Raw genomic sequence first — 27,140 nt, forward strand, 5'->3', positions numbered from 1 at the left:
AAGGTTTCTTCAGTTAGTGAGCTAAGTAACATATTGTTCACTCAGCCCCCCCTCCCCTCATACCATATTCCAAATATTAAACAGCTTCTTCTTTTTTGGCAAGTATTCACTCTCTTTTGTTAAAACACATTTTCCAATACAACATCGTCCTCAAGGAAGTTAAAATATCCTCTACATGTTATTTCATAAAGTCCAGCATATTACTTACTTATTGAATACTCTTATTTGTAGTATTTTGACTTTTCAAATTCACTGGTACTTATTCCTCTAGGACACTTTTAAACTCAGTGTCTCAGCCCCTACCAGATGGCCTCTCAGACCACCTGCTTTCTTGCCTCAGGGCATAGTGAAAGAGCGCCTCTTTAGACTAAAAATATTTACATTTCAAAATTCTCCCGATGCTCTGTCAAAATTGATTCTCTGCCATCAGGGGAATCACATTAGAAATCAAATCTAATTAAAAAAATCTTTCTGACCCAGAAAAACTTACTCAATGTCTTTGCATCTCAGTTTCCTTGCCTATAAAACATAATTCTCGGTTTTGCAGTTACAGGAAGAAAAGTACCTAGCCCTGCTTCTGATAACTCCTGTTACTGTTACTCGAATGTCCACTTGCTCTTTGGCCAACACCCCCGCACACCCCACTCACACCCTGCAAAATACTCCTAGGACCGGTTCAACCATCTGCCAGCCTCTCCTCCCCAAGTAGGCCATTGAGCATTCAGTACTGGATAGTAGTGTTACCAGAAATGTATGTTTCTTTGCTCAGCTATATCCCCTTTCAGTATACATACTATCTCAGGGTAATGTCTGTCACTACCACCAACTACTTCACTGTCTTTAAACTGTTAAGTTCCAAATCTACACTTATAGTTCAAACTCTCTCTTGAAATCCAGACTTCTCATCATCTTCTGTGTTAGTCAGCTTGGGCTGCTGTGAAAAAATACCATTAACTGGGTGGCTTAAACAATAGGATTTTAATCTCTCACTGTTCTGAAGGTGCCAGCTGATTCAGTTCCTGGTTAGCGCCCTCTTCCTGACTTGCAGACAGCACCTTCTCGCTGTGTCCTCACATAGCCTTTCCTTGGTGAGGCCATGGTGGTGGTGGTGGGGGTGGGGGGGGGCAGGGGTGGGAAGGGAGAGAGAGAGGTCCTTCTTCCCCTACATAAAGCCACCCATCCTATCAGGTTAGGACCCCACCCTTATGATTTCACTTAACCTTAATTAAACCTGGAGGCCTTATTTCCAAATGCAGTCACATTGGGGGTTAAGGCTGTAACATGTGAATTTGGTGGGGAGGGGCACAATTCAGTCCACCTCCTCTCTTAAAACTGAGTTTCCCATCTCTATTTCTTAATTTATTTAGCAGCTTTAATTGAATATTGATTCTCTAAAGATGTTCACATTCTAGTGCACAAAATATGCAAATAAGTTATCTTATACAGGCATATATAGGTGCGATTGCAGGTCCAATTCCTAACTACTGTAATAAAGCAGGTTGTCATCTTTTTGCTAGTGGAGGGTCTTACCTTCGGTTTGCAAGAAGCACAGCACCTATGATGTGCAATAAAGCGAAGAGCAATAAAATGAGGCGTGCCTGTAAGTGAACAGACTTCCCAGCTGTACTGAGTTAATGACCTTGACATGTGAGTGTCCTGGTGGGCCCTATGAAATCACAAGGGCTCTTATGAAAGAAAGGCGTGAGGGACAGAGAAGGCCATGGGATGATGGAAGGACAGGTAGGAGAGAGAGATTTGAAGATGCATGCTGCTGGCTTTGAACATGGAGAAGGCGACGCGAGCCACGGAACGCAGGCAGCCCTTAGAAGCTGGAAAAATCAAGGAAAGAGAATCTTCCCTGAAGTGCCGGGATGAATCAGTACTGTCAACACCCCGACTGTAACCACTGAGACTGGGTTTGGATTCCTGACTTCCAGAGCTGTAAAACAATGAATTAGTTGTCTGTCTTTGTAAGCCACTGATCTGTGATAGTGCACAATGACTCTTAACATGGGGCTTGGGACAGAGTGAGTTTTCAAAGGTTAGTTTCCATTTCAGGCTGGATAATACTCTCCCTCCCTTTAAACATAATTTCTTATTAATCTCCAATGTGACCCTTTTACATTGTTCTATGAAGAGCACTTCTCATACTAGTTGAGAGTTACTGTTCATTTATTTCTCCCACTACATTGTGGAAAGTTTGAGCACAGGGATTTCATCTTAGTTTTAATCCCCAGTGTCTATCACAGTGAACACCATGGTAACTAACGTTTACTGAATGCCTGACTGTGCAGAATTCCTCATGATAGACAGCTTTCATCAGCATTTAACTCTGTGAAAATATCCAGTAAACATTTTCCAAGTGTTATTTGAGAGGGCAACCATGGAAGAATATCATTTACCCAGTATGTGTGAATTCCTGCAGTAGCACAAATAAAACATTTTGGAATTCAGTCAGGCAATACAAATGATCAGAATTCGAGTGGAGGGCTTGTGTTTAGACAAGCATGACTAAGAGAAGCTTAGTGGACTGTGAGCTGTAGTGGTCAAAATGTTTTTAAAAATGAAAGAAAAGGCATCTTTCCAAAAACACATAGATAATTACTTCAATGAAAAAAGAAAATGAGGGTCCTGAATTACTATTAAAATGATATTATATGAGTCTTTCATAGCAATAAAGACTTTGCATAACTTTAATATGCTAAAGGTTTATAAATAAAATTATAATATTAGATCATTTTATCTTAAAGAAAATATACACAGGAAATCACTAACACCTCTTTAAATTAAACCATAATTCAGAACTGTAGACATTTTAATTTCATCTTATATATTCTCAAGGGATAATAGGCAGATGTTCTAATAAAATAAACATTAAAGTTTGCTTTCATATTAAAGTGCTATTTTCATTAATGTAAACATTAGTTTAGGTAAAATTTTATTCAGTTAATTTTGTCTTTCAGAAGACATTAATCATATTTTATCTTTTAAAAATTATGCTTCATTATTTTATTAATCAAAAAGATGCTGTTTTTCACTGAGTCCTAGATTGCAATATAAACCACTATTACATGTACTCCTAGGAAGAAAATACTGCTGCCAATGAAACTGTGAATGCTATCAATTATAAAAAACTAACCTAAATTCAGTGATATTAAAATAAGAAAATTTATTAGAGCAAAACTTGAAAGTAGAAAATAAATCACCCATAGGCTGAATAACTGAAATACAACCTCATTTGGTATATATCTCTCTAATCTATTTCCTAATCATAACATTTATATTTTTATTAATAAAGTTGTAATCATACTATATACTATTTTTCTGTATGTAATTAAGATCCTTTTATATTCACTTACTATTAAGGCATATGCAGTTTCCATGCTACGCCATATAACATATTTTATTTTAATAAATCTCTTTTCACTTATTTGTTTATTTTAATATGTTTTTTATTGATTTTTAGAGTGAGGGGAAGGGATAGGGAAAGAGAAAAATATCCATTGGCTGCCTCCTGCATGCTCTCTACAGGGGATCAAGCCCATAATCTGGGCATGTGCCCTCACCCAGAATCCAACTTGTGACCTCATGGTGCTCGGGACTATGCTCAACCACTGAGCCACACAGCCAGGGATAACAAATCCCCTTTTATTTTTATTTTTTAAAAATATATTTTTGTTGATTTAAGAGAGGAAGGGAGAGGAGAACAAGATAGAAACGTCAATGTTGAGAGAGAATCATTGATTGGTTGCCTCCTGCATTCACTCTACTGGGGATTGAGCCAGCAACCCAGGCATATGGCCTACTGGGGAATTGAACCCTGACCATCTGGTTCATAAGTTGCCATTCAACCCCTGAGCCACTCTGGCTGGGCAACAATCCCCTTTTAAAGAACTTCGAAATCAATCCCATCTTTTTCTATTATTTTTTTAAAAAAAGCTTTTGTCACCAAATGTCATATGATTATTGCTATAAGCATTACAGAACAACATTTTTGCAATTTAAAATTTGTTATGATTTCACTCCATTGCCCTAACTGAACAATAAGCAGTTACAATATTCTCATTGAAACAAAGATGAAGTGATCAAACAATTTTTGTTAGATGATACATAGAACCTAAAAACGTGCACAGTGCATATTTATTGAATCCAAAATACAAAAAAAAAACACATTTTTTTCAGCTCATACTTTCGTCTGGAGAGTAAAATTTTAATATTCCTTGAAAGAGTGTGTAAAATTGGATTTATCTGTTTTTTGGATTTATGTGTTTAGTGAAACTTGTCAAAAGATCCCTCAAAATTTGGATCTGAAAATTTTCTTGTGGGAAAAAATTGTTAAATTCTGATATAGTTTATGTAATGAATACAGGGTAACTTAGGTTCTTAGTATACCTGAATTTTTGTAATACACAATTTCTAGAAACTTATCTTTTTTTTCAGTTTTTACACTTATTGTCATAAAGTTGTTTATAATGTTTTCCTATTAATATTTAAATATTTATTTTATAATTAGTCATCTCTTTGCTTATCTACAATATTCTTACTCATAACATACTTTTCTTAATTTATTTTGTCAAAGTTTTATAATTTTATTAATATTTTAAGAAAGACAATCTACTGAATGGGAGAAGATATTCATGAGTGATATATCTGATAAGGGGTAAATATCAAAAACATATAAAGAACAATTTAACACCCAAAACCCCCAAACAACCCAATTTAAAAATGGGCAAAGGACCTGAATGGACATTTCTCCCAAGAAAACATACAGATAGGCAACAGACATATGAAAAGATGCTCAACATCACTAATTATTAGGTGCCGGGAGCCGGTCCATCCTTGCTGTTTCAAGGGCCTGGCATATATGGAATACTGTTCTTAATATGTTTGCTCACCTTCTTGGCGCTGTGTTTTAACCAAGGTCACCTCCCCGAGAAAGGTTGTTTCCCCAGGTAGGGATTTTCCCCTGAAGTTAGGGAGGGAATAAAACCCCTCAACTAAGTGCCAGGCGGGTAATTAATCACTTTAACTACAAACAATCATGCTTAAGCTACATAATCTTTACTCCCTAGAATGGAGATAAGAAACGCCCTAACCTTTGTAAAAGAGATTGATAGGATTGAATCAACTGGTATAAATACAGTTGTAACAAGACAGAAAGAGACAGAACTCAGAACACAGAACTAAGGAGACAGGGGGCTTGGAAGACAGGACCAAGAGAGACAGAGCCTAGGCACAGAACCTACACAGAACGTTCTCTAGAGACAGAAGAACTCTGGAGAACCTGGACAGAACCTCGCTGGAGATCCGAAGCAGAACCTCTCTGGAGATCCAGACCAGAACTTGGCTGGAAATCCGGGCTAGAGATCCTGGCTAGGCTGCTGATCAACTGAACACTGTTCCCGTGCCATTCCTTCCTCACCGACTCCGTCTACGCCTTTGGGAACCCCTGGACCTGCTGGGGTTGGACCCCGGCATCTGGCGCCCGAACAGGGACCCCTAGGTAAGCGCCCTGCACTCGGGACGGATCGGACTCCACCGTAGGAAGAGGGTGGATAGTCTTCGCCGACTCCGTCCACACCTTTGGGAACCCCTGGAACAGGATTCCCTTAGGTAAGCCCCCCCCCATTGAGAACCCCCACACTCGGGACGGATAGGACTCCACCAGGGTGCTGCAAACCCCCCTACAGAGGATAAGTAGGGTAAGAAGGTGGATAGTACAGAACTTAGATTGAGAAGATGTGCCATACTGAGTCCAAAGAAAGAAGACTCTGTATTGATTCTTAGATTGAGAAGATATGCCATACTGAGTCCAAAGAAAGAAGACTCTGTATTGATCTTTAGATTAAGAAGATGTGCCATACTGAGTCTAAAGAAAAAAGACTCCGTATTGATCTTTTAACACATATGCTTGCTAGCAGAGGAATTAAGGTTACTCCTAGTCAGACAGAACGTTTTATACAAGAAGTATGTCCATGCTTTTCTGAGGAAGGAAAGGTAAATATAATGGCATGGGAGAAGGTAGGCCCAAGGAGCCTTATCCTTAACCCCACTGCAGCCTTTCCACCCCGGGAAAGTGCAGGATTGGCAAGCTCTCCCTGGAGTGATAGATCAGGACTCAGGTAATAGCGGAAAGCGCCAATCCTATTCTTAAAATGGACATAAGAGAGCATTTGAGGTTTTTCTTTTTAATGCCTGCTTTTAAAAAATAAAAAAGGGGGAATTTGCCGGGAGCCGGTCCATCCTTGCTGTTTCAAGGGCCTGGCATATATGGAATACTGTTCTTAATATGTTTGCTCACCTTCTTGGCGCTGTGTTTTAACCAAGGTCACCTCCCCGAGAAAGGTTGTTTCCCCAGGTAGGGATTTTCCCCTGAAGTTAGGGAGGGAATAAAACCCCTCAACTAAGTGCCAGGCGGGTAATTAATCACTTTAACTACAAACAATCATGCTTAAGCTACATAATCTTTACTCCCTAGAATGGAGATAAGAAACGCCCTAACCTTTGTAAAAGAGATTGATAGGATTGAATCAACTGGTATAAATACAGTTGTAACAAGACAGAAAGAGACAGAACTCAGAACACAGAACTAAGGAGACAGGGGGCTTGGAAGACAGGACCAAGAGAGACAGAGCCTAGGCACAGAACCTACACAGAACGTTCTCTAGAGACAGAAGAACTTCGCTGGTGAGAGAATGCTGGAGGATCCTGGACAGGGACTGGCCTCGGAGCCTGGAGGTGGAGCCTGGCGAGAGAGCATGGCAGGGGATCCTGGACTGAACCTGACTGCGGAGATTGGCAGGAGAGCCTGACTAGAACCTGGTGACTGGACCTGGCTGGAGAACCTGCAGAACCTGGCTGGAGATCCTAACCAGAACTTGGCTGGAGATCCTGGCTGGAGATCCTGGCTAGGCTGCTGATGAACTGAACACTGTCTCCGAGTCTTTCCCTCTTCACCGACTCCGTCCACGCCTTTGGGGACCCTGGACCCGCTGGGGTTGGACCCCAGCAATTAGGGGTGGGAAGAGATTAACTATATATTTTCTATGCATATATGCATTACTTATGGACACAGTCGATAGGGTGGTGAAGGCCAGGGGTGGGGCAGGAACCAGTTGGAGGGGGGCAATGGAGGGGAAAAAAGGGACATCTGTAATACTCTTAACAATAAAGATTGAAATAAATAAATAAACAAACAAACAAACAAACAAATAAATAAATAAATAAATTTCAGACTGTATTATTTTCAGCATCTCAAAGTGTCCATCGATGAAATATTATTCTGCCATAAAAATGAGGAAATCTTACCATTTGGGTCAACTAGGATGGACCCTGAGGCTTTGTGCTAAGTGAAATAAGTCAGATGGAGAAAGACAAATACTGTATGATCCCACTTATATGTGGAATCTAAAAAACCCCCACAAAAACTCTACTGAAGTCATAGAAAAATAGATCAGATTTGTGGTTATCAGAGGAGAGTAGGGTGGGGGGAAGAGGAGATTGGAGAAAGGTGGGCAAGAAATACAAATTTCCAGTCATAATATAAAAAAATAACAGGATGTGCTGTCTAATATGATGACTATAGTTAACACTGCTATACTTCATATAGGAAAGTTGTTAAGAGAGTAGATACTAAGAATTCTTATCACAAAGATAAATTCTTTTTCCTTTTCTTTATACTGTAGCTATATGGGATGAAGGATGTTAAGTAAACCTATTGTGGTAATCATTTCACAATGCAAACAAATCAAACCATCATGCTGTAAACCTTAAACTTATACAATGATGTATGTTACTTCTTTCTCAATAAAACTGGAAAAAAATTAGTCATGAATAGCAGCAGTAGCCACACAAGAATAGATGGAACTATTTATCATGTCTAAAGAAAATAATTGTACTACCTGAGCTTTGCAAGAGTAGATGCTAAAACCACATAAACAACATGTAGTCTTATTTATTAGATTAATAGCTCAAGAAATGATTGACAGCTGCAGTAGCATCCTAAGTTTCAAGTACTCTCTAATTTTAGTCACATTGTATTTTGAAATCACAAGAGTTACAGAAAAAGAGCATAGAATTAAAAAAACTCAATAGACCAATGTAAAAGAGCAATAAAGAGAAATGCATTTGTAATAATGTGAATATATATCATATAATTCTTTGTAATTGAGATTAATAAACAGGATTGTCAAGAACTTTTAAAAAGCATTTTGTGCAGGCATATAAGACCACAAGCAGAGCAGGGAGAGATGCTAAATCCTTTTTGTTGTCTTTTTTTTTTTTAATAATTGAAGGTCAGATGATTGCTTTGGGCTTCACTGCACAGTTATGAATCAAGAAAAATATGACAGTGTTCATGTTAGTGGAATAAATGAAAGCTACATGTCAGTTGTCATGGATGCTATGTTTCTTTTTGATTAGAAAAGAACAACAGTTAAAAAAACTACAACTAGAGAGTAAAATATATTGCATTTTAGTCCACAAATAGAGAAATTTTTACTTGAGAAATCATAAAACTGGTATTTCCAAACACTGATATTTTGAGATAAAAACAGATCAGACTATTTCTTGAACCAGCCCTTGCTTTTGTTTTATTTACTTCAAAATAAGCACAGCATGTTCTTTAAATAAAATATTTTGAGTAATGTGGATTAATAATTGATTGTTAATGTTAAGTGTTTAAAGTCTATCTAGGAAGATACATAGGAAACAATTCTTATAGTTTAATTTTATGCTGTGAAAAATGACATGGAAAGGGTTTGGAGTTAAAAATAAGAGAGTCAGAAACCCCCACTGTGTGGGAAAACATATTTGCCAATGACATATCTGATAAGGGCCTAATCTCCAAAATTTATAGGGAACTCATACAACTTAACAAAAGAAAGATAAACAATCCAATCAAAAAATGGGCAAAGGACCTAAATAGACACCTTTCAAAAGAGGACATCCAGAAAGCCAAGAGACATATGAAAACATGCTCAAAGTCACTAATCATCCGAGAGATGCAAATCAAAACAGCAATGAGGTACCATCTCACACCTGTCAGACTGGCTATCATCAACAAATCAACAAACGACAAGTGCTGGAAAGGATGTGGAGAAAAAGGAACACTTGTGCACTGCTGGTGGGAATGCAGACTGGTGCAGCCACTATGGAAGACAGTATGGAGTTTCCTTAAAAAACTGAAAATGGAACTCCCATTTGACCCTGTGATCCCACTTCTAGGAATATATCCCAAGAAACCAGAAACACCAATCAGAAAGGATATATGCACCCCTATGTTCATAGCAGCACAATTCACCATAGCTAAGATCTGGAAACAGCCTAAGTGCCCATCAGTAGATGAATGGATTAGAAAACTGTGGTACATCTACACGATGGAATACTATGCTGCTGTAAAAAGGAAGGAACTCTTACCATTTGCAATGTCATGGATGGAACTGGAGAGCATTATGCTAAGTGAAATAAGCCAGTCAATAAAGGAAAAATACCACATGATCTCACTCATTCGTGGACAATAGAGACCATTATAAACTTTTGAACAATAATAGATACAGAGGCAGAGCTGCCGCAAACAGATTGTCGAGCTGCAGCGGGAAGGCCGGGGAGGGTTGGGGGGCAGGAGGTAGGGGGGTAAGAGATCAACTAAAGGACTTGTATGCATGCATATAAGCATAACCAATGGACATAAGACACTGGGTGATAGGGGAGGCTAGGGGACTGTCTAGGGCGGGGGGATAAAATGGATACATATGTAATACCCTTTGTAATACTTTAAGCAATAAAAAAAAAAAAAAAAAAAAGAGAGTCAGAAACCAATATATAGGGGGTGTCCCCAAAAATGTATACATACACTTTGAATAGTTATAAAGATAATCTTTGTTAAAATATATATCATTTTCAAAATTGAGCTTTCAGCTATTGAAGTGTGTACATTTTTTGGGACACCCTATATATTAGAAGATATTAGAAGAGTATACACAGTTTTGAGTATCCCCCAGGCTAATCGCATTTTGTAGACTTTTTGTTAAAGATGGTACCATAAACCTGTGCTTACCTTCTTTCCCTGTCTGAGGCCTCTCTAATTAATAAAAAGGAAAACATTAGGTATAAATCCTTAAAAACAAAGGACAAGAGATGAGACTTCATTGGATGAGAGTTTAGCACATTTTAAAGATTTAAGGTGACTGGGTAGTATTAGTGGGTGTAACTGGGCATAAAAAGGGAGAGAAGAGGTTGCATTTGTTGAAAGGAGAGAAATTCACAAGGTGAAACCATAGATGAACTCCTGGCTTAGATGCAATGTTATAATGAAGGACAGAAGTGAGACATGGGCCGCTACAAGAGCAAGGGTAGAGTATGAAAGTTTTACAAGGAAGAGCTGACTACTAATTCCTATAAAATATCAGAAGATTCTTGTCTAGAAAGAAAATTAGTATTCTCAGGGAAAATACAAACCCCATGATGACATTTGAATATCTCCAATAAAACACCCTCACCACCCAAAGGGATGCTGACTGCAGACATGCCTGCATTCTCACACAGCACCTCCAATCAGCGCCTCACTTGTGAATATGGATGAGAAGGCAAGCATCATCAGACAGGTGAGAAGAGTACCCAATTGGAAAGAGACGCAAAAGTAATGAAACAGAAAGAAGAGTAAAATAAACAGCAATTCTGTGTGACAGGATAGTTCATCTACCAAGAAATAAAAAGAAAATTAGAGAAATAAGTAATAAGTAAATTAGAGAGCTATATAAAAATTAAAATGACAGCAGAAAAAAATCTGTATCATAAAAGACCTGTGGTCATGATGCCGTAATGGGAGAACAACCAAACAACCGGTCACCAGGAGGTGCTGGAGCACCTCTTGGGCCCTCCCCCCAACCTCCCCCCTGACCCGCCCCAACCTCCCACCCACCCGCCCTACACAGGGCGCCGGCAGCCTCCGCAGAGCATGTGAAGTGTTGCATGGTGGCAGACGTGGCCCTGATGGCAGGCTAGGCCTAGGGGACCCTACATATGCATGATTTAATCGTGTGCTGGACCTCTAGTACTCAAAAAAGTCTTAGACCATCTGTAGATATAATTGAGGAAGTCTGCTATCTAATCTAATAAAGGAGAAACATGCAAATTGACCGCACCTCTGCTATGCCCTAAGCCACACCCACCAGCCAATCAGAGCGACTATATGCAAATTAACCTAACCAAGATGGCAGCCAGCAGCCATGGAGCTGGAGCAAGCAGGAGGCTTGGTTGCCCCGTCGATGAAGGAAGCCAAGCTTCCTGCCTGCCCTGGCTGGCTGTGGCCTCTGCTCAAGGCAACAAAGTTTCAATTATAGAAGACAAATAAATCCCAGATACCTGCTTCCAGCCTGCCTCCACAGGAAGCTTGGGTGGCTGGGGGCAATGGCCAGCCTGCAAACAGCCATCAGCCCCTCACCCAGACTGGCCAGGCACCCCAGTAGGACCCCTCCACCCTGAAGGGGATGTGGCTAGCCTGTAAACAGCCATCAGCCCCTCACCAGGCTGGCCAGGTACCCCAGCGGGGACCCCAACCCTGAAGAGGCTGTGGCCAACCTGCAAACAGCCATCAGCCCCTCACCCAGGATGGCCACACCCTCATGGGGTGAGGGTCCCCGCTGGGGGGCTTGGTCAGCCTGCAAAAAGCCATCAGCCCCTCACCAAGGCTGGCCATACTCCCCAGGGGGACCCCCACACTGAAGGGGCTGTGGCCAGCCTGCAAACAGCCATCAGCCACTCACCCAGGCTGGCCAGGCACCCCAGAAGGACCCCCTCCCTGAAGGGGGTGTGGCCAGCCTGAAAATGGCCCTCATCCCCTCACCCAGGCTGGCCAGGCACCCCAGCGGGACCCCTACCCTGATCCGGGACACCCTTCAGAGCAAACCAGCTAGCCCCCAGCCGTGCACCAGGCCTCTAGCCTACATAATAAAAGGGTAATATGCAAATTGACCCTAACAGCAGAACTGAGAATGACTGGTCACTATGACACACACTGACCACCAGGGGGCAGACGCTCAATGCAGGAGCTGCCCCCTAGTGGTCAGTGTGCTTCCACAGGGGGAGCTCTGCTCAGCCACAAGCCAGGCTGATGGCTGCCAGTACAGCAGTGGTGGTGGGAGCCTCTCCCGCCTCCTCAGCAGCGCTAAGGATGTCTGACTGCAGCTTAGGCTTGCTCCCCGCTGGCAAGTGGACATCCCCCGAGGGCTCCTGGGCTGTAAGAGGGATGTCTGACTGCCTGCTTGGGCCCAATCTCCCAGGGAGCAGGCCTAAGCCAGCAGGTGGTCATCCCCCAAGGGGTCCCAGACTGTGCAAGGGCACAGGCCAGGCTGAGGGACCCCCCCGAGTGCACAGATTTTTGTGCAATGGGCCTCTAGTAAAATAAAATAAACCTGCAATTACAAAGAACAAACCCAAACAGCAAATATATGAGTTTAATGCTAAAAATCTAAAAACTCAATCCAGGGGTCTATAAATGACAAATAGGAATTCCAGAGGGGAGGAAAAAAATCTCAGCTGAGAAAAATTGCACAGAAATAATACCAAGGATTTTCAAAGAGCACACATCGCTAGATTGAAAGAGCCTTTATGTGTGCAGCACCTTAACATGCAATTCTGAGTAGAATCCTCCAGGCATTTCACTGGTTAGCGACAGCGCTGTCTGTTAAAAGACAATACAGCAATACCTTTAAAATTAGAGGAAAAGTATTTTTAACTTACAAGTCTACACCCTGACTCTTTATTAAAAAGACATTCTCAGATATAAAAGAATCCAGAAAATTACTCTGCAAACTTTTCTCACATAGAGTCTATGGAGAATTTGTTCCAGCAAAATGACGATGGTAAATTGAGAGAGAGGAAGTTCATGGGATACAGGAAATAATGGCATCAAATTAGGTAAGTGACCAGGGGAGAGGATGAGACCACACACACGCATCAGTCCACATGGAAGCAGGAGAGCAGAACACAGACACAGCTGCCCATGTGGCAGTCTAGATATGCCAAAGCAGCCAGAGCAGGCTTGGTAAGTTTCTCTGCCAAGGGCCAGATAATAAATATTTTAGGTTTGCGGAAAATCCTGACCGTGTTGCAACACTTTATTCAACAGTTTTAGCACAAGAGCAACTACAGACTCTAAGGAGACAAATGGGTATGGCCGTGTCCCAGTAAAACAGGGAATGTGGTGTGTGGGCCACAGTTTGCCAAACCCTGCTGAGAAAAGCTCAGCCATGGATTTCCAGCAGCCTTACCAACAGGACATCAGAAGAGCAAACCTGCTATGGAGAAGGTGGCATCAGTAAAAATACCTACACAATTAAGCAGTCAGGTCAAGAAAGGCTAAACCTTTCTCTTTTCCAAGAAATCTTACCAGAAAAAGTAAAAATGTTTTACAAACATTAGTACAGCTCTTTGAATATAAGCTGTTTTTATACTTCTAATTTGATTATAAGTATAAAAATGTCTATATTTGTTGGAACAATATGTAGAAACCTAAGTATAACAGTTAAGGATATAAAGGTAACATCAGTTACAAAGGCAACAGCTATACTGAGAGGAGAGGTGGTGTTGTAAGAGAGTTAAATCTTTATCTGTGATAATACGAATGTCTGATGTTGAAGTAGACATGGAAGTAACCATGAGAATTCAAAAACAAAATCAGTTAGAAAGGATTGTCACAAGTGAATAGGACTTAGTGTTAGATGAGGAGTCAGGGGACGAGTGGTATGCTTGGCTTTTCTTTACAGGCCCTTCTATTTTATAAAATAATTTTAGATATGTGCACATCACTTTGATTTTAAAAACTAAAAAAATTTAAAGATGGAAGAAATGAAGAAGTCTTTATAAACTGATAGAAATCTGGGATTCTCATTTTGACCACCGCTTTTGTGGAACGTGCTATAAGACGAGAGTAAAAGGTGCTACTGTTCTCAAGTACCATGGGTATTTGTTCCATAAATCCACAAGTGAACCTTAACAGGCCAATACATCAACTGCAAGACAACAATACTTATCGTTTTTTTCAAATTTACTTTTTAAAAAATGAAATTCAACTCTTTTCCCTTACCTCTTCATTTTTCTATGCTGAAACAGGTATTGGGTTGTGCAGTAACTGGACCCACTACCCAACAAGGAGCTGAGCAAACCTAAATTTCACTTACAACTTTCTCAAGCAAGGCATTCCTGCTGACTCTTGAGAAGAATCCACTTTTCACTTTTACTGTCCTGATCATGCACATTTAGAAAATGAGCATTGCATTCTGTGGATGTGCTTCTCGTGGGGCATGGCTCTACTCTGCAACTAATCTCTTCATAATGTCTCAGTTATTTCTTGTCTTCATAGGAAGTATAGATAATGGGGTAAAAATATATTATGTAACATATCAAGAACATAGTGATTTCCATCCTTTTGTAGAAGTCATTGCCATAACATCTAAATATACTTAGGACTGAACACCCTCTAAATTTGAGGATTCAGATTATATTCACAAGCAAAAAACAAATAGTAACAAAAAAATAGCCAGACTTTCATTCTTGGCTTGAAAGCTACTGGATTTTTCCAGATAGATCTCAACACGTCAATCTTCTCCTAAATAGTCCTGTATTCTTTATCTTAGTCATTTTGGTCAGAAACTGAGATTTGTTCCATGTGCCTTGCTCTCATGAATCCCAGCATCTCACTGGTTCCTCTGCTGCCAGTCATTGCTCATTGTGTTCCTTTCTCCACAAGACATCTGTGACCATTTTAATTGCAAATCTATATATATGAAAGCCTAAGACACCGAAAGACCGAATGACCGGTCGACCGATCGCTATGACATGCACTGACCATCAGGGGGCAGACGCTCAATGCAGGAGCTTCCCCCTGGTGGTCAGTTGACTCCAACAGCCAACCTTTTGTGGCCACTCCCGCTTCCCCCACCCAGCCAGCCTCCCGTAGTCCCCCCCTCCCACATTGGCCCTGATTGGGGGGCCAGCCAGCCAACCTCCTGGGGTCCCTCCCCCCAGCTGGCCAGCCCCCCAGTAGGCTGGGTTGGCCCAGAGTTATTAACTGTGAAGTGGTAAAACATGGTTAGATACTGGGATGTGTTTTGAAAACAAAGCTGACAGGTGTGGAAAACAAAGCTGCTGGATTGGTGTGGCATATAGGGGCATGCGAACCATGCTTCAGGTGAGGGAAATTTAAAATCTCACCCTAAAGAATGATCTCATGACAATAGTCAATATCCAAATTAATGTTGGTCTTGCTAAGGCACTTCTTGAATTTTTTGTAGATCAATGCACTTAGAGTTAGGGAGTGACAATCTACCCCTACAAATCACTGAAGCAGATCAGCAACTAGGACGCAGTCTTCACATCACAAAGCTGGGGAGTGACTACTGAAAGAGACTGACAGATGGCCAGAATGAAAGCAAGGAACACAGACAGATTCACCTAAAACAGGTGGAGACTGTGGTAATGAAAGATTATTTAAGAAATAGCAATTGCACAAGGGCCAGAAGAATACATTTTTATGTAGAAGGAGTAAATTCACACATATAAAAGGTTATTCATAATAAAGTAGTGGTTAATACGAGCATGGCTCTGAACTAAGACTATTCTGGGGTTGAATTTGACTTTATTACTTACAAGATATCTAGCATTTGAATAATAATAATAGTAATAATAATAGATAATCACTTAGATAAAATACTTTGATATGTCTTAGTTTCTTTATCTATAACATGGACATATGTAATACCTTTTTTAAATTTATTTATTATTTTTTTATCTTTAATTTCTTTATTGGTTAAGGTATTACAAATGTGTCCTCATCCCCCCATTAACCCCAACTCACCCCCCCCCACACACACACACACTCATGCTCTCATCTCCCTGTTGTCCATGTCATTGGTTTGGCTTACCCCCACCCTCCCCTACCTTCCCTATGGGGATTAATAGTCTGATCGCTGTTTCTCTGTCTCTGGATCTGTCCCTGTTCATCGGTCTATGTTGTTCATGTTGTTCTCTATATTCCACAAATGAGTGAGATCATGTGGTATTATTTATCTTTCTCTGACTGGCTTATTTCACTTAGCATAATGCTCTCCAGTTCCCTCCATGCTGTTGCAAATGGCAAGAGTTCCTTCTTTTTTACCGCAGCATAGTATTCCATTGTGTAGATGTACCACAGTTTTCTAACCCACTCATCTGCTGATGGGCACTTAGGCTGTTTCCAAATCTTAGCTAAGGCGAATTGTGCTGCTAAGAACATAGGGGTGCATATATCCTTTCTGATTGGTGTTTCTGGTTTCTGGATAAATTCCTAGAAGTGGGATCACTGGGTCAAATGGGAGTTCCATTTTTAGTTTTTTGAGGAAACTCCATACTGTTCTCCACAGTGGCTGCACCAGTCTGTATTCCCACCAGCAGTGCAGAAGGGTTCCTTTTTCTCCACATCCTCTCCAACACTTGTTGTTTGTTGATTTGTTGATGATAGCCATTCTGACAGGTGTGAGATGATACTGCATTGTCGTTTTAGGAATATTTATTAAATGAAAATATTAGAAAAAATCTTTGAATAGCTAGATAGAGAATATATGTGATTTATATAGATATATAAGTGTAGGAGTATAAATAAAATATAGCCTTGTATTCAGCATCATAAAGTCAATTGGACAAATATAGGAATAGGCCTGGCTTAATAGAAACTCATCTGAGAAAGACCACGTGGGATAAACTGGTGTACTCTCTATGTTGACAGCGTGCTGCAGCCATTCAAAAAGCAAATGCAAACCCAGGCTGCATGAATTAAGGCACAGCCGGAAAGGTGCTAGCTAGCCCTGCATTTTCTGCACTGATTAGAACATATTTGGAATATTGGGTTCAATTCTGGAAAGACTTAGAGGAAAACTCTAGTTCTCCAGACGAATGTTATCAGATTGATGAAGCGTCCAGAAATCATGTCAGATGAAAATAGTTGGAAGGTTTAGACAATTTGGACTTTACTTTGTGTAAGTTTAATTTTGCAGAACAAGTCCCAGTGGGTAGTGTTATAAGGTTACATCTAGTGTTACCTGACAGCACATTTTTACTTGCAGAGATTCTCGATCTATTGGAACCATTCTTAAGGGCATGGGCTGCCGCTGAAGTGGTGAACTCTCACTGGTGGTGTTCTGATAAAGGCTGGATGGTAGGTTAGACCACTCTATCTCATTGGCTTCTCACAACAATCATGGAGTGTGAAAAGCATTTTAATTATTTGCCTAGTAAAAGCAAAATGCATTCTTCTTTTCTTTAATTATTTTAAAGTTTACATGTCATTAAAAACTAAAAATTCACCAAACTAAAAAGACATTAACCATTACTAACAGCCAAGAAGCAGAGGTAGAGTTTTATTTGCAGAAAGAAAAAGGAGAAGCCTGGGCACTGAAGAAAAATTAGATATAATGAACAGCCAGTGTCATGGAACTCTAAAATCTCTTGAAATTGTTCAAAATTCCTTTTCACAATCTCCACACCTCTTATTATTTTACCACTTCTCCCTTCCCCTGTCTAACTAAACTGCCTTTTCCTCGTCCTGGCATTCCTTAGGTTTCACATGTCATCCCCATGATGTGATCTGACGGCCTAGTCTGCAGTGATCTCTAGAGCTCTAGTTTCTTTAAACTTCAACAGCAAATTCCATGTATGCATTGTTCACTTATAATGCTTCTTCCTTCTACTTGTCTTCCTCTCTACTTCCAACTTCTTTTTTTTTTAACCTTACATATTATATTTTCCTTTGTTTCCTTCTTGAGCCTGTGCCCCTTTACTTGTAAACAGCACAGTACCTAGCCCCAGGTAGGTTACCTAATAGTTGTTAAATAAGGAAAACCTGAATATCATTCATTAGAAATGCAAAGCAAAAATGAACTCAGAGACAAAAATAGCAAATAAATTCATACTCTGTTATCCATAGTAGGCTTGAAAAAGAATGATTCAATTAGTTTTTTTTTTACAAAAAACAGGTTGTAAACATGACCACAAATTCCTCCCTTCTCTGTATACATGCTTTTTGGCTTTGCGGCTCCTTTCATCAAGAGGTAGAAGCCATTTCTCCACCTTGTTAAATCGGAGTTGGCCTTGAGACTTGCTTTAACAAGATAAAGTATCAACATTACATTGTAGGTGTTCAGAGCCAAGGCTTAAAGAGGCTATACAACTTTTTCTCCCATCTGCTTAGAACACTGCCTTAAGACTCCCACGTCTAGCCTGTTGGTGGAGAAAAGATGGAGCAGAGATGAGTCGCCCCTGATTTGCCTCATCCCGCCCACACCCCGCACCAACCACCTCATAGCAACACTGTCCAGTTGAGCCACTATTCACAAAAGTGGCCTCAGGTGAGACCAGAAGACAAAATCCACAGCTCCAGCTGAGCCAACCCAAATTGTTTACCCGAAGAATTATGAGTAAACAAAATGATTATTATTTGAAGCCATTTAGTTTTGGGATGGTTTGTTATACAGAAATGAATAAGCTCAAATGGCTACAAAGACAAAAGCCATTCGTTAAATAAATAGACAATTAGACTGAGAACACAAGTGCCACTTGGGAACAATCAACTAATTACCTCATGCTAGATGAACTATAGTATGACATAAGCAGATCATATAATCAGATTTATGGCCTTAATTCACATCTCTCTGTTCACCAGTGTAGAATGCACATGATCTCCTAGGCAGAATTAATGAGTGTGTGGCATTATTAAATAATCATAGAGCATAAACAACCTTTTACTTCTTTACAAACTATATTTAGTTTTCATCTTATCCCCCAAATAGTATTTTAAATAAGACCCTACCATCTTTATTATATTCATATTAAACTTAAAACTCCAAGTGAATGTCAAGTGTAGAAAATTACTATATGTGGTAGGCAAACTTCTAAGAAGGCCTGAAATGATCCCTGCATCCTTGTCTTCATGCCACTGTATGACCTCCTCCCCTTCAGTGTAATCTGGCTTTAATATCATTCTTATAGCTAACAGAGTATGGGAAAGGTGATGTGACGTCACTTCCACGGTTAGTTTACAACAGATTATATTTCAATCTTGCTAGCAGACATTCTTGCTGGCTTTAATGAAATAAGCTACCATATTATTGAGGTCCACGTGATAAGAATCTGAGTGTTCTCCACCCAACTGGCAGTGAAGAATTAAGGCTTTCAGTACAATAATGCTCAAGGGATTGCATCATGACAGCAGCCATATACATGAGCTTGGAAGTAGATCCTTCCCAGTTGAGCCTTCAGATGGGATCACAGCCCTAGCTGACACCTTGATTCCAACCTTGTGACCCTGCAGGAGCTGAAGCATTTCTGAATTTCTGATCCACAAAAACTGAGATAGTAAATCTTTTTGTTTAAAAATTTCAGGGTAATTTGTTATGTAGCAAGAGATAACTAATATACTATGGTAAAGTAAGGAATAGAAATTGTTGCTGTTGGTATGTGGGTTTTTTACTGCCCTCTTTTAGCTGTTAAAAGAATGTATCATTATATTTTTTCTTTCCAAATAAGCTGTATCCAGTCTTCCCCTATCTCCTTGGAGTACTTTTTAAAAAATAAGTGTCAAGTTCTCTTCATTCCACCAAATATTTTGGCAATATACAAATTAGAAGAAAAGGCCAAAGGAAAATTTTTTTGAAAGACTAATGATTTTTATAAGTTATTAGAAAAACTCTTCAAGATCTCTCCTGTTATACAAACCCAATCCTATATAATAAAAGGCTAATATGCAAATTGTCTCCTTGACTGGGAGTTTGACCAGGGGGTGGGGCCCTGGTTGGCCAACAGCCCACGGCCCCTCCCCCTGGCTGGCCCTACCCAGGATCAGCCCTCCCACCGCAATTGGAGCAGGCCAGCTGGACCCTACCCATGCACGAATTTGTGCACTGAGCCTCTAGTACAAAAGAAATTCTTAATGTAATCTTTTTTGTAAGGTTCTATATTTCACTATGTAAATGCAAGGTATATAATAAATTCTATAATTTGAGTTTATTAAGCAATTTATTAATAGACAGCATTACAACTACTATAATTCACACCTGTCCATTATAAATTTGTTGTTCTAGCTTATTTTTATTTTGTATATATTATGCATTTGATTTCATATTAATTTAATTTTGTTGTACTTTAATTTACATTCCACATTAGGTTTTTTGTTGATAACTATATCTTTATTTATTTACATGTTTATTTATTAAATAAGTATTACTAACAAAATTGAAACTTCATTTTTAATTAGTAATTTTAAACTAACTGAAAAACATAGATATCATTTCCAAGTTACTCATTAATGTGTCATCACCAATTCTTACATCAATCTTGCAAGACAGCTATTATCATTATGAATTTATTATAAAGTGAGCAAACCAAATTTACAAAAGATTACTAAATTTATGAAGGTCAGAGAGTGAATTAGTACCATAATTGTGATACAAGCAGGGTCTGTCTGGTTTCAGTCTATCTTTTTAATTCATATCATAATGTCCATGGAAAATGGATAAAGCCCATCTTTTATTACATCATTTAATTTAGAAACCTATGAAATTCTTGGGTAAAAGGGACAAAAATCTTGCCAGAATCTGTTGTTGATCCTATTTTCGGTCTATTAATTGGACAAAGGAGTTACCAAGAATAGAAAAGAAAATTAATCTGGCCTCTACCATAAATCCTTTAAATTGCTGGACAAGGACAAAATTAGCATCTCATCTAAATATAGGGGAAATGGCCCATAGACACATTTTTCTTCCTATAAAAAAGTAAAATGTGAAACTACATCTGGAATCCTGTCTACATTTCTTATTGTTATGCCGTAAGAAAATATCATACAGCTATAGAAGAGAAACAAAAATAATAAAGAGAATGAAAGAGTTTTTTAAAAACCTTAAAAATTATAGATTCTACAGCAGAGATAAGAGGCTGGCTAGGGAATGACAGGGGAATTAGGAGAGGTACATAAAATAAGCATTTTGCCTTCTATACCATCAAGGGCAACTGTGACCTCAAACAAGATGGCAGTAACAGAACCAAATTTTAGGCTGAATAAATCACTGGTTTGACACTCAATTTTATATCCTTTTTGTTGTCCTTTTGATTTTCTTTTACCTGCAGATGACTGTTGAAAAACGAATAGTTAAAACTTCCTAGGCCATTCCAGAAAAAGAAAAAAAAAATATGGTGACACTAAGCCATGAGAAGATCAGGCTGATAGTAGAGGCAATAATGAGTTTGGTATAGATAAAGGGATAGAATGAATGAGGGGGAGATTTTATGCATTTCCATTGAGACTAGGGAAAGAGGGAAGGTCAAAAGTAAGAAGAATGCCCTATGGGCTTAGAGACACAAAAATGATTTTTTCAACGGAATAATGTTTCAAATTTATACTCTGCTAGGCAAGTTCTTTTTATAATGGTTTAGGTTCAGTACTGCCCTGAAAAAGGGATAGCCTTTCAATGACCTTTTCTAGCCCGTGATTAAAATTCAGTTTACCAGTTTTCTCATTATCTCAAGATATGTATAAAATAATAATTCTACCCTAATCTGACTTGGCTCTTTTAGCCTGGGAATTTCTGTTTTATAGTCCTCTGGCCACAGTATTTCATTTTCTGATGTAAAAAGTCAAAGGCGAGAGATGATCTGGATAGTTTCCTATGCAACAGAGCTGCTCGCTTCATTTAAATGGAAATGCGCATTTTCATGGAATTCAGGCCTGTATTGATGAACAAAGATAAGCTGCCACTATTAAATAGAATAGTGATATACAAAAAAGAAAAAGTGTCCTAGAAAACTCATTTTAAAAATACAGTAAACTTTATAGTGAAAGACAAGAAATTTTAAGAATACATAGGTATATAGCCTAGACATAGGACAAATTAAATTTTCCAAGGATTTATTGCATATCTGGATGGTTATAAAATTGAAAACCTTGGGACAGAGATTGTGTGTGAAAGACAGATTATATATGTCTTTGATGAGCATAATGACTCAATATGAAAAAACTCTGTAGCATAAGTACCTTTTATAAATAGACATTAGCCAATTAATAAACATTTTTCAGTGGACATGTTAAGAAGTATCATGGGTTAGGTGTTGATATAATTTTTCATGCTCTTTCCTTTCTTAAAATTTTAATGTGGTTACTTTTGGGTTCATTTTTAAATAACTCATTTAAGGAATATTTAATAATTACACGTTGTGTCTCCCAAATAGAAACCTGGAAAACATTCTTACTCATTTCTTTGATAACATCATGCAGGTCTTGCAGATCTTTCCTCAGCAATGAATTGTGAATCTACTGCCACTCGCAATGCCTTTATCAGAACAGAATGTCTTTTACCTAACAATTATTAAGACCTGAAATCTTGCTTGTTTCTCCCATCTCCTTGACTCTATTCCACTTCTGTCCACCTATACTCCTACTTATGCCCTTCAATTTACACTTCCAAGGGGAATACCTAATACACACAGATGATGATGAAATAGAGTCTGAAAAGACACAAATAGGTGTGTGTGTGTGTGGGGGGGGGGGCGGAAATAAAGGATCTAAGACAACCTAAGTAAAGTATTTGCAGTAAAAATCTGGGCAAATAACCAGCTGTGCAATTATGACATAGATGTTACGTGACTGTATTAGTTCTTCTTTAATTTGACTAAACAATGTTTTCCCACACTCTGCTGCTGTAGGAAAAGTCCACACGTTCATGAGCTTGTTTTCACATGCAATTTGAGTTTTAGGAACATGACCTAATAATGAATGAAAAACAAAACAAAACATTTTTAACCCTCACCCGAGGATATAATATGGTTTTATTGACTTCCTTTTTAAATTTTTTTTTTTGAGAGAGAGAGAGAGAGAGAGAGAGAGAGAGAGAGAGAGAGAGAGAAGAGAGATATTAATGTGTGAGAGAAACATTCACTGGTTGCCTCCCATATGCACCTGACAAGAGATTGAACCTGCAACCTGAGTATGTGCCCTGACAGGGAATCAAACCTGCAACCTTCTAATGCTCCAACTGACTGAGCCACCTGGCCAGGATGACCTAATAAATTTAATTAACAGAGCAGTACTAATCAGGAGCAGAAAGAGGAAAGTCATAACAACTTTGTCTTATAAAGAATTTTTGTGCCCTAGCTTATTTGGCTCAGTGGATAGAGCGTCGGCCTGCAGACTGAAGGGTCCCAGGTTTGATTCCGGTCAAGGGCATGTACCTTCGTTGCGGGCACATCCCCAGTGGGGGGTGTGCAGGAGGCAGCTGATTGATGTTTCTCTCTCATCGACATTTCTAACTCTCTATCCCTCTACCTTCCTCACTGTAAAAAAAAAATCAATAAAATATATTTTAAAAAGAGAATTTTTGTTTTTATATTTTCTTGAAGATGCACTGTAAAAGGATGCTTACCATATTATTTGAAAGTTCAAACAGTCAAAGATAAATATAAAAAGGAGACACTGATGTATAGGATTGACTACATGGTTTAGATATTGCCTTTGGCAAATCAGAGAAATATATTAAAACAGTCCCATTAATAGCTATTGTTTACTTTGGCAGTGTCTGTTACACATTTTACAGGCAAAATTTATATTTTATCTGGAAAAAGCCTGAATCTGAAGAAAAATTTAATTTCTTTGTTTACACTTTAGATATTTGATTTTATCTTTTAATATGATTTCAGACAGCAGTGTTTAATTTCTGCATAAAGGGCGAAGAGAGAAAGTGCTCTGCTGTATGTTTGTGAGAGTATGTAATACTGCAGTGCTAAAGAACATGTCAGAGGCGGAAAGCCAAAGTCAGGGTGTGATGGAATCATTCAACTTCATTTCTTCTCTCTTCCTATGCTGTCTTAAGAAAACAAACCCTCAAAATAAATGAATGTAATGCAATCACTCTTTTCAATTATGTCTTTAATGCCTATTGATGTTCTTTATGTTCAGTAGTAGTGGATAGAGGTTCTGGTTGCATTACAGGTTCTTAATCTTTCTGATATGACAGCCTCTTTTTGTCTGTGAGCATTAGGATTAAATGTATAGAATCCTTCTGTCAGCTTTTAGAGGGAGACCTGGCCATGTAGGAGATGAGATGATCCACTGAGCATAGGGGATCAAATGATACAAGGGATTCTCTACCCAGGCACTGCCACTTGCTTAATGCTCTGTTGTTGCTACCTAAAAAATTTGTAACCACTCTTTAACAAGGGACTCTACATTTTCATTTTGCACTGGCTCCCACTAATTATTTAGCTGGTCTTTCCCATGAAGAAAAGCTTTGAAAGGGACAAGGACTAATCAGATCCTTTTTTTTTAGCTTTTGCATAGAGATGATACCTGGCTGGAATGGTCATGCTTTGCTATGTTCTGCTCTGTCCAAAGGATTGTACATATATTCAGCATTTCTAGAGGAGACCAATATCTCCCTTCAGGATCCAGTTTCTCTTCTCTATTTAGTAATTTATTCCCTTACCCTCTTTTAGCTGCCTGGTCACAGATTATATTTCCAAATTATCTTGCATTTAAGTGTGTCCATGTTACTGTTTTTGATTGCGAGTGAATAGACATATTTTAAATTTGTGGGTAATTGCCTTAAAGATACAGCCAAAGAGACAACTCTTTCCTTCTTCTCACAGGCTGGATGAGAGATGGCTGGTGAGGAGGATGACATACTAGGGGAAGGCAGATCAACTCTTCTACTCTTTCAAAATCTGAATGAGAATTCCTGGGCCAGCATGGATTACTCACGTTGTGTCAGGGACTTCAAAGAGGAATGAATTTTCTTTGTTACACTTGGCTTAGCCTCTGCCCTAAGTAATGTACAGAATAAATTCTTGAAAGCTGATTCAAAATGTATTTGCATTTATCCAGAACAGTTGAAAGTATAGTGTTCTAAGTGCTTGAATGTTCTACATAGAGAAAATTACTAACTTATATTAAAATGATATAAAACAAATTTTATCCACAATGATTCTCAGAACACTTCTGGATCTTGCAGAGCCGTAATATCATCAATATTAATACTAATTGTAGTATATGTCTATAGATGTTGAGGTTTTAGTAAATCAATAATAAGCTGTGACAAACTCCTGAAATTACATTTTTAAAAATAAATTCCTGAATCACTCTAGTTTTATTATAATTCATCTCCATACTGAAAGAAGACTATAGGATATTAAAAGTAACTTTTCTGAATTTTCTCATTGTTTGGAAACTGAATTAAGACATTTAAGATACTTAAAAAAATAACAAATAACATAATTTTACTTTTCATTTCTTAACATTTTTTGATGACTAAGACTATAAGGTTTAAAATATTATATTGATAAACCAGTTAAACCATTAATGAATCATATATTTTCAAAAATATAGATTTTATGATTACCTGCCCCAATGACTCTCTCAATGCGAATTCTTGAGGGATCAATCTCCTTTGCAAATTCATGGACTGCTAGGGATGGGTCTTCGTATGTATCTGGATCTATGTAAGTTTTAATTCCTGGGAAGCGTACTGCAACAAAATAAAAGACTGATTTAGCGTAAGCGTGTTTTTTTTTTTAAGTACTTACACATCTTGTGACTATTTAAAATAAGGAGCCACTTACTGAAGTAGTCATTCTTGTTAATTACTAAAATGCAATTCTTTTTTCTCTTTCTGCCCCCCTCTCCCCAAATGCCCCCATTCCATTAAAGCTTTGAGTACTTGGAATAAAATTTTATTTGTTGTTAATGTAAAATGACCTGGTGGTTTAATAGAAAGTGAACTGACTGGTTCCAGAAAATACATTTTTATTATATTTCTGTAGAAAGTTTAATCTGCTCACTTACCACTGACAACCCATACATTTCACCTCTGATCTAGCTCAGGGCATGGGGGAAATGAGGCATGAACCTTCCCCATTCAATTCTCACGCCCCAAACAAGCAAGCAAGCCTGTTAATGTCCATCCTGGGCCCCTTGTACTTTAAGGCACTAGGTCAGTGGTTCTCAACCTTGGCTGCACATGAGAATCACCTGGGAATCTTTTTCAAACCCTGATTTCTGGGCCTCATCCTCTGGAAATTCTGTTTCTTTGTTACTAATGTTGTGGCCCCACCCCATAACAAAGAAACAGAATTTCCGGAGGATGAGGCCCAGAAATCAGGATTTTAAAAAGATTCCCAGGTGATTCTAATGTGCAGCCAAGGTTGAGAACCACTACACTAGGTTTTCCTGAACTTATGCCCCAGTCCTGTGGTCTCTCCCCTTCCGGGAACTCTTAGGCAGTAAAAAATAGACCCATGGCCCAGTGTCAGAAGACAACAACCAACAGTAGTTCTTTCCTGTTCTGTAGTTGCTTCCATGGACAGAACATACATGGTCCTGAAAAGGAACCCCTGCCCCTTCTGAAGGGAATAGTAGGCGTGAAAGGCACACATCTGGGGGTTGGCTGTGTAACTGCAACTCTTCCTCTGGTGGGGGTGGATGCTCACTGCCCACGGGCAGTCGGACAGGGATGGCTGGAAAACCTGAATGCGTGGTTGCATATCATTTGCACCTTCTTTAGTATCAGAAGTCACAGACTGCCTGTAGGAATTCCTCTGTTTTGCTCATGGGTTTGTATTTTCTATGTTAGATTTCTAGCTTCTGGAGCACAGGAGGTCATTTCTTATACATCTTTGTATATTTCCAAATACTTTAGGTATGGTTTTATAGGTAATATTATATCTTTTGGCCTTGGCATAGACATAATATTGAATACAAATTAGTAGGGATTAAAAGATCAATACAAATTTGTATTTAGTTTTGTGGTTTGTTAGATTTTGAAAGCCACACAACATACAAAGTTAAGTATTGTCTAGGTTGCCCTAGAAATATGCTCTTTCAAGAAAAATCTCAAAAGCAAGCAAACAAAAGATAATACAGTGAGTTTAGGAAAGGTAATGAAATGCCCATTATCAGAAATAATTTGCTCCGTGAGTTCTATGCCTGCTGCCTTCTTTTATTACTTTTTTGCCTGCTGTCTTCTGGTACTAGATATGTACCCATGAGAATAGTACTTCTCAAAATGGCACTAGTGAAGCACATTTCTAGATGAGCTTAGACCTGACATTATTCTGAAATGCTATGCCTT

General features: G+C 38.9%; 1 protein-coding gene across 1 annotated transcript in view; it reads right to left on the reverse strand.

The window, feature by feature from the left end:
- Positions 1-27,140, reverse strand: part of EPHA6 (EPH receptor A6) — a 968,470-nt gene that overhangs the window by 263,947 nt on the left and 677,383 nt on the right. The window contains exon 10 of the mRNA XM_059688042.1: positions 25,413-25,538. Within this exon, the coding sequence (XP_059544025.1) occupies positions 25,413-25,538 (126 nt within the window). The remainder of the gene's footprint in view (positions 1-25,412; positions 25,539-27,140) is intronic.

The sequence above is a fragment of the Myotis daubentonii genome, chromosome 3 (genome assembly GCF_963259705.1).
Source record: "Myotis daubentonii chromosome 3, mMyoDau2.1, whole genome shotgun sequence".
Classification (NCBI taxonomy): domain Eukaryota; kingdom Metazoa; phylum Chordata; class Mammalia; order Chiroptera; family Vespertilionidae; genus Myotis; species Myotis daubentonii.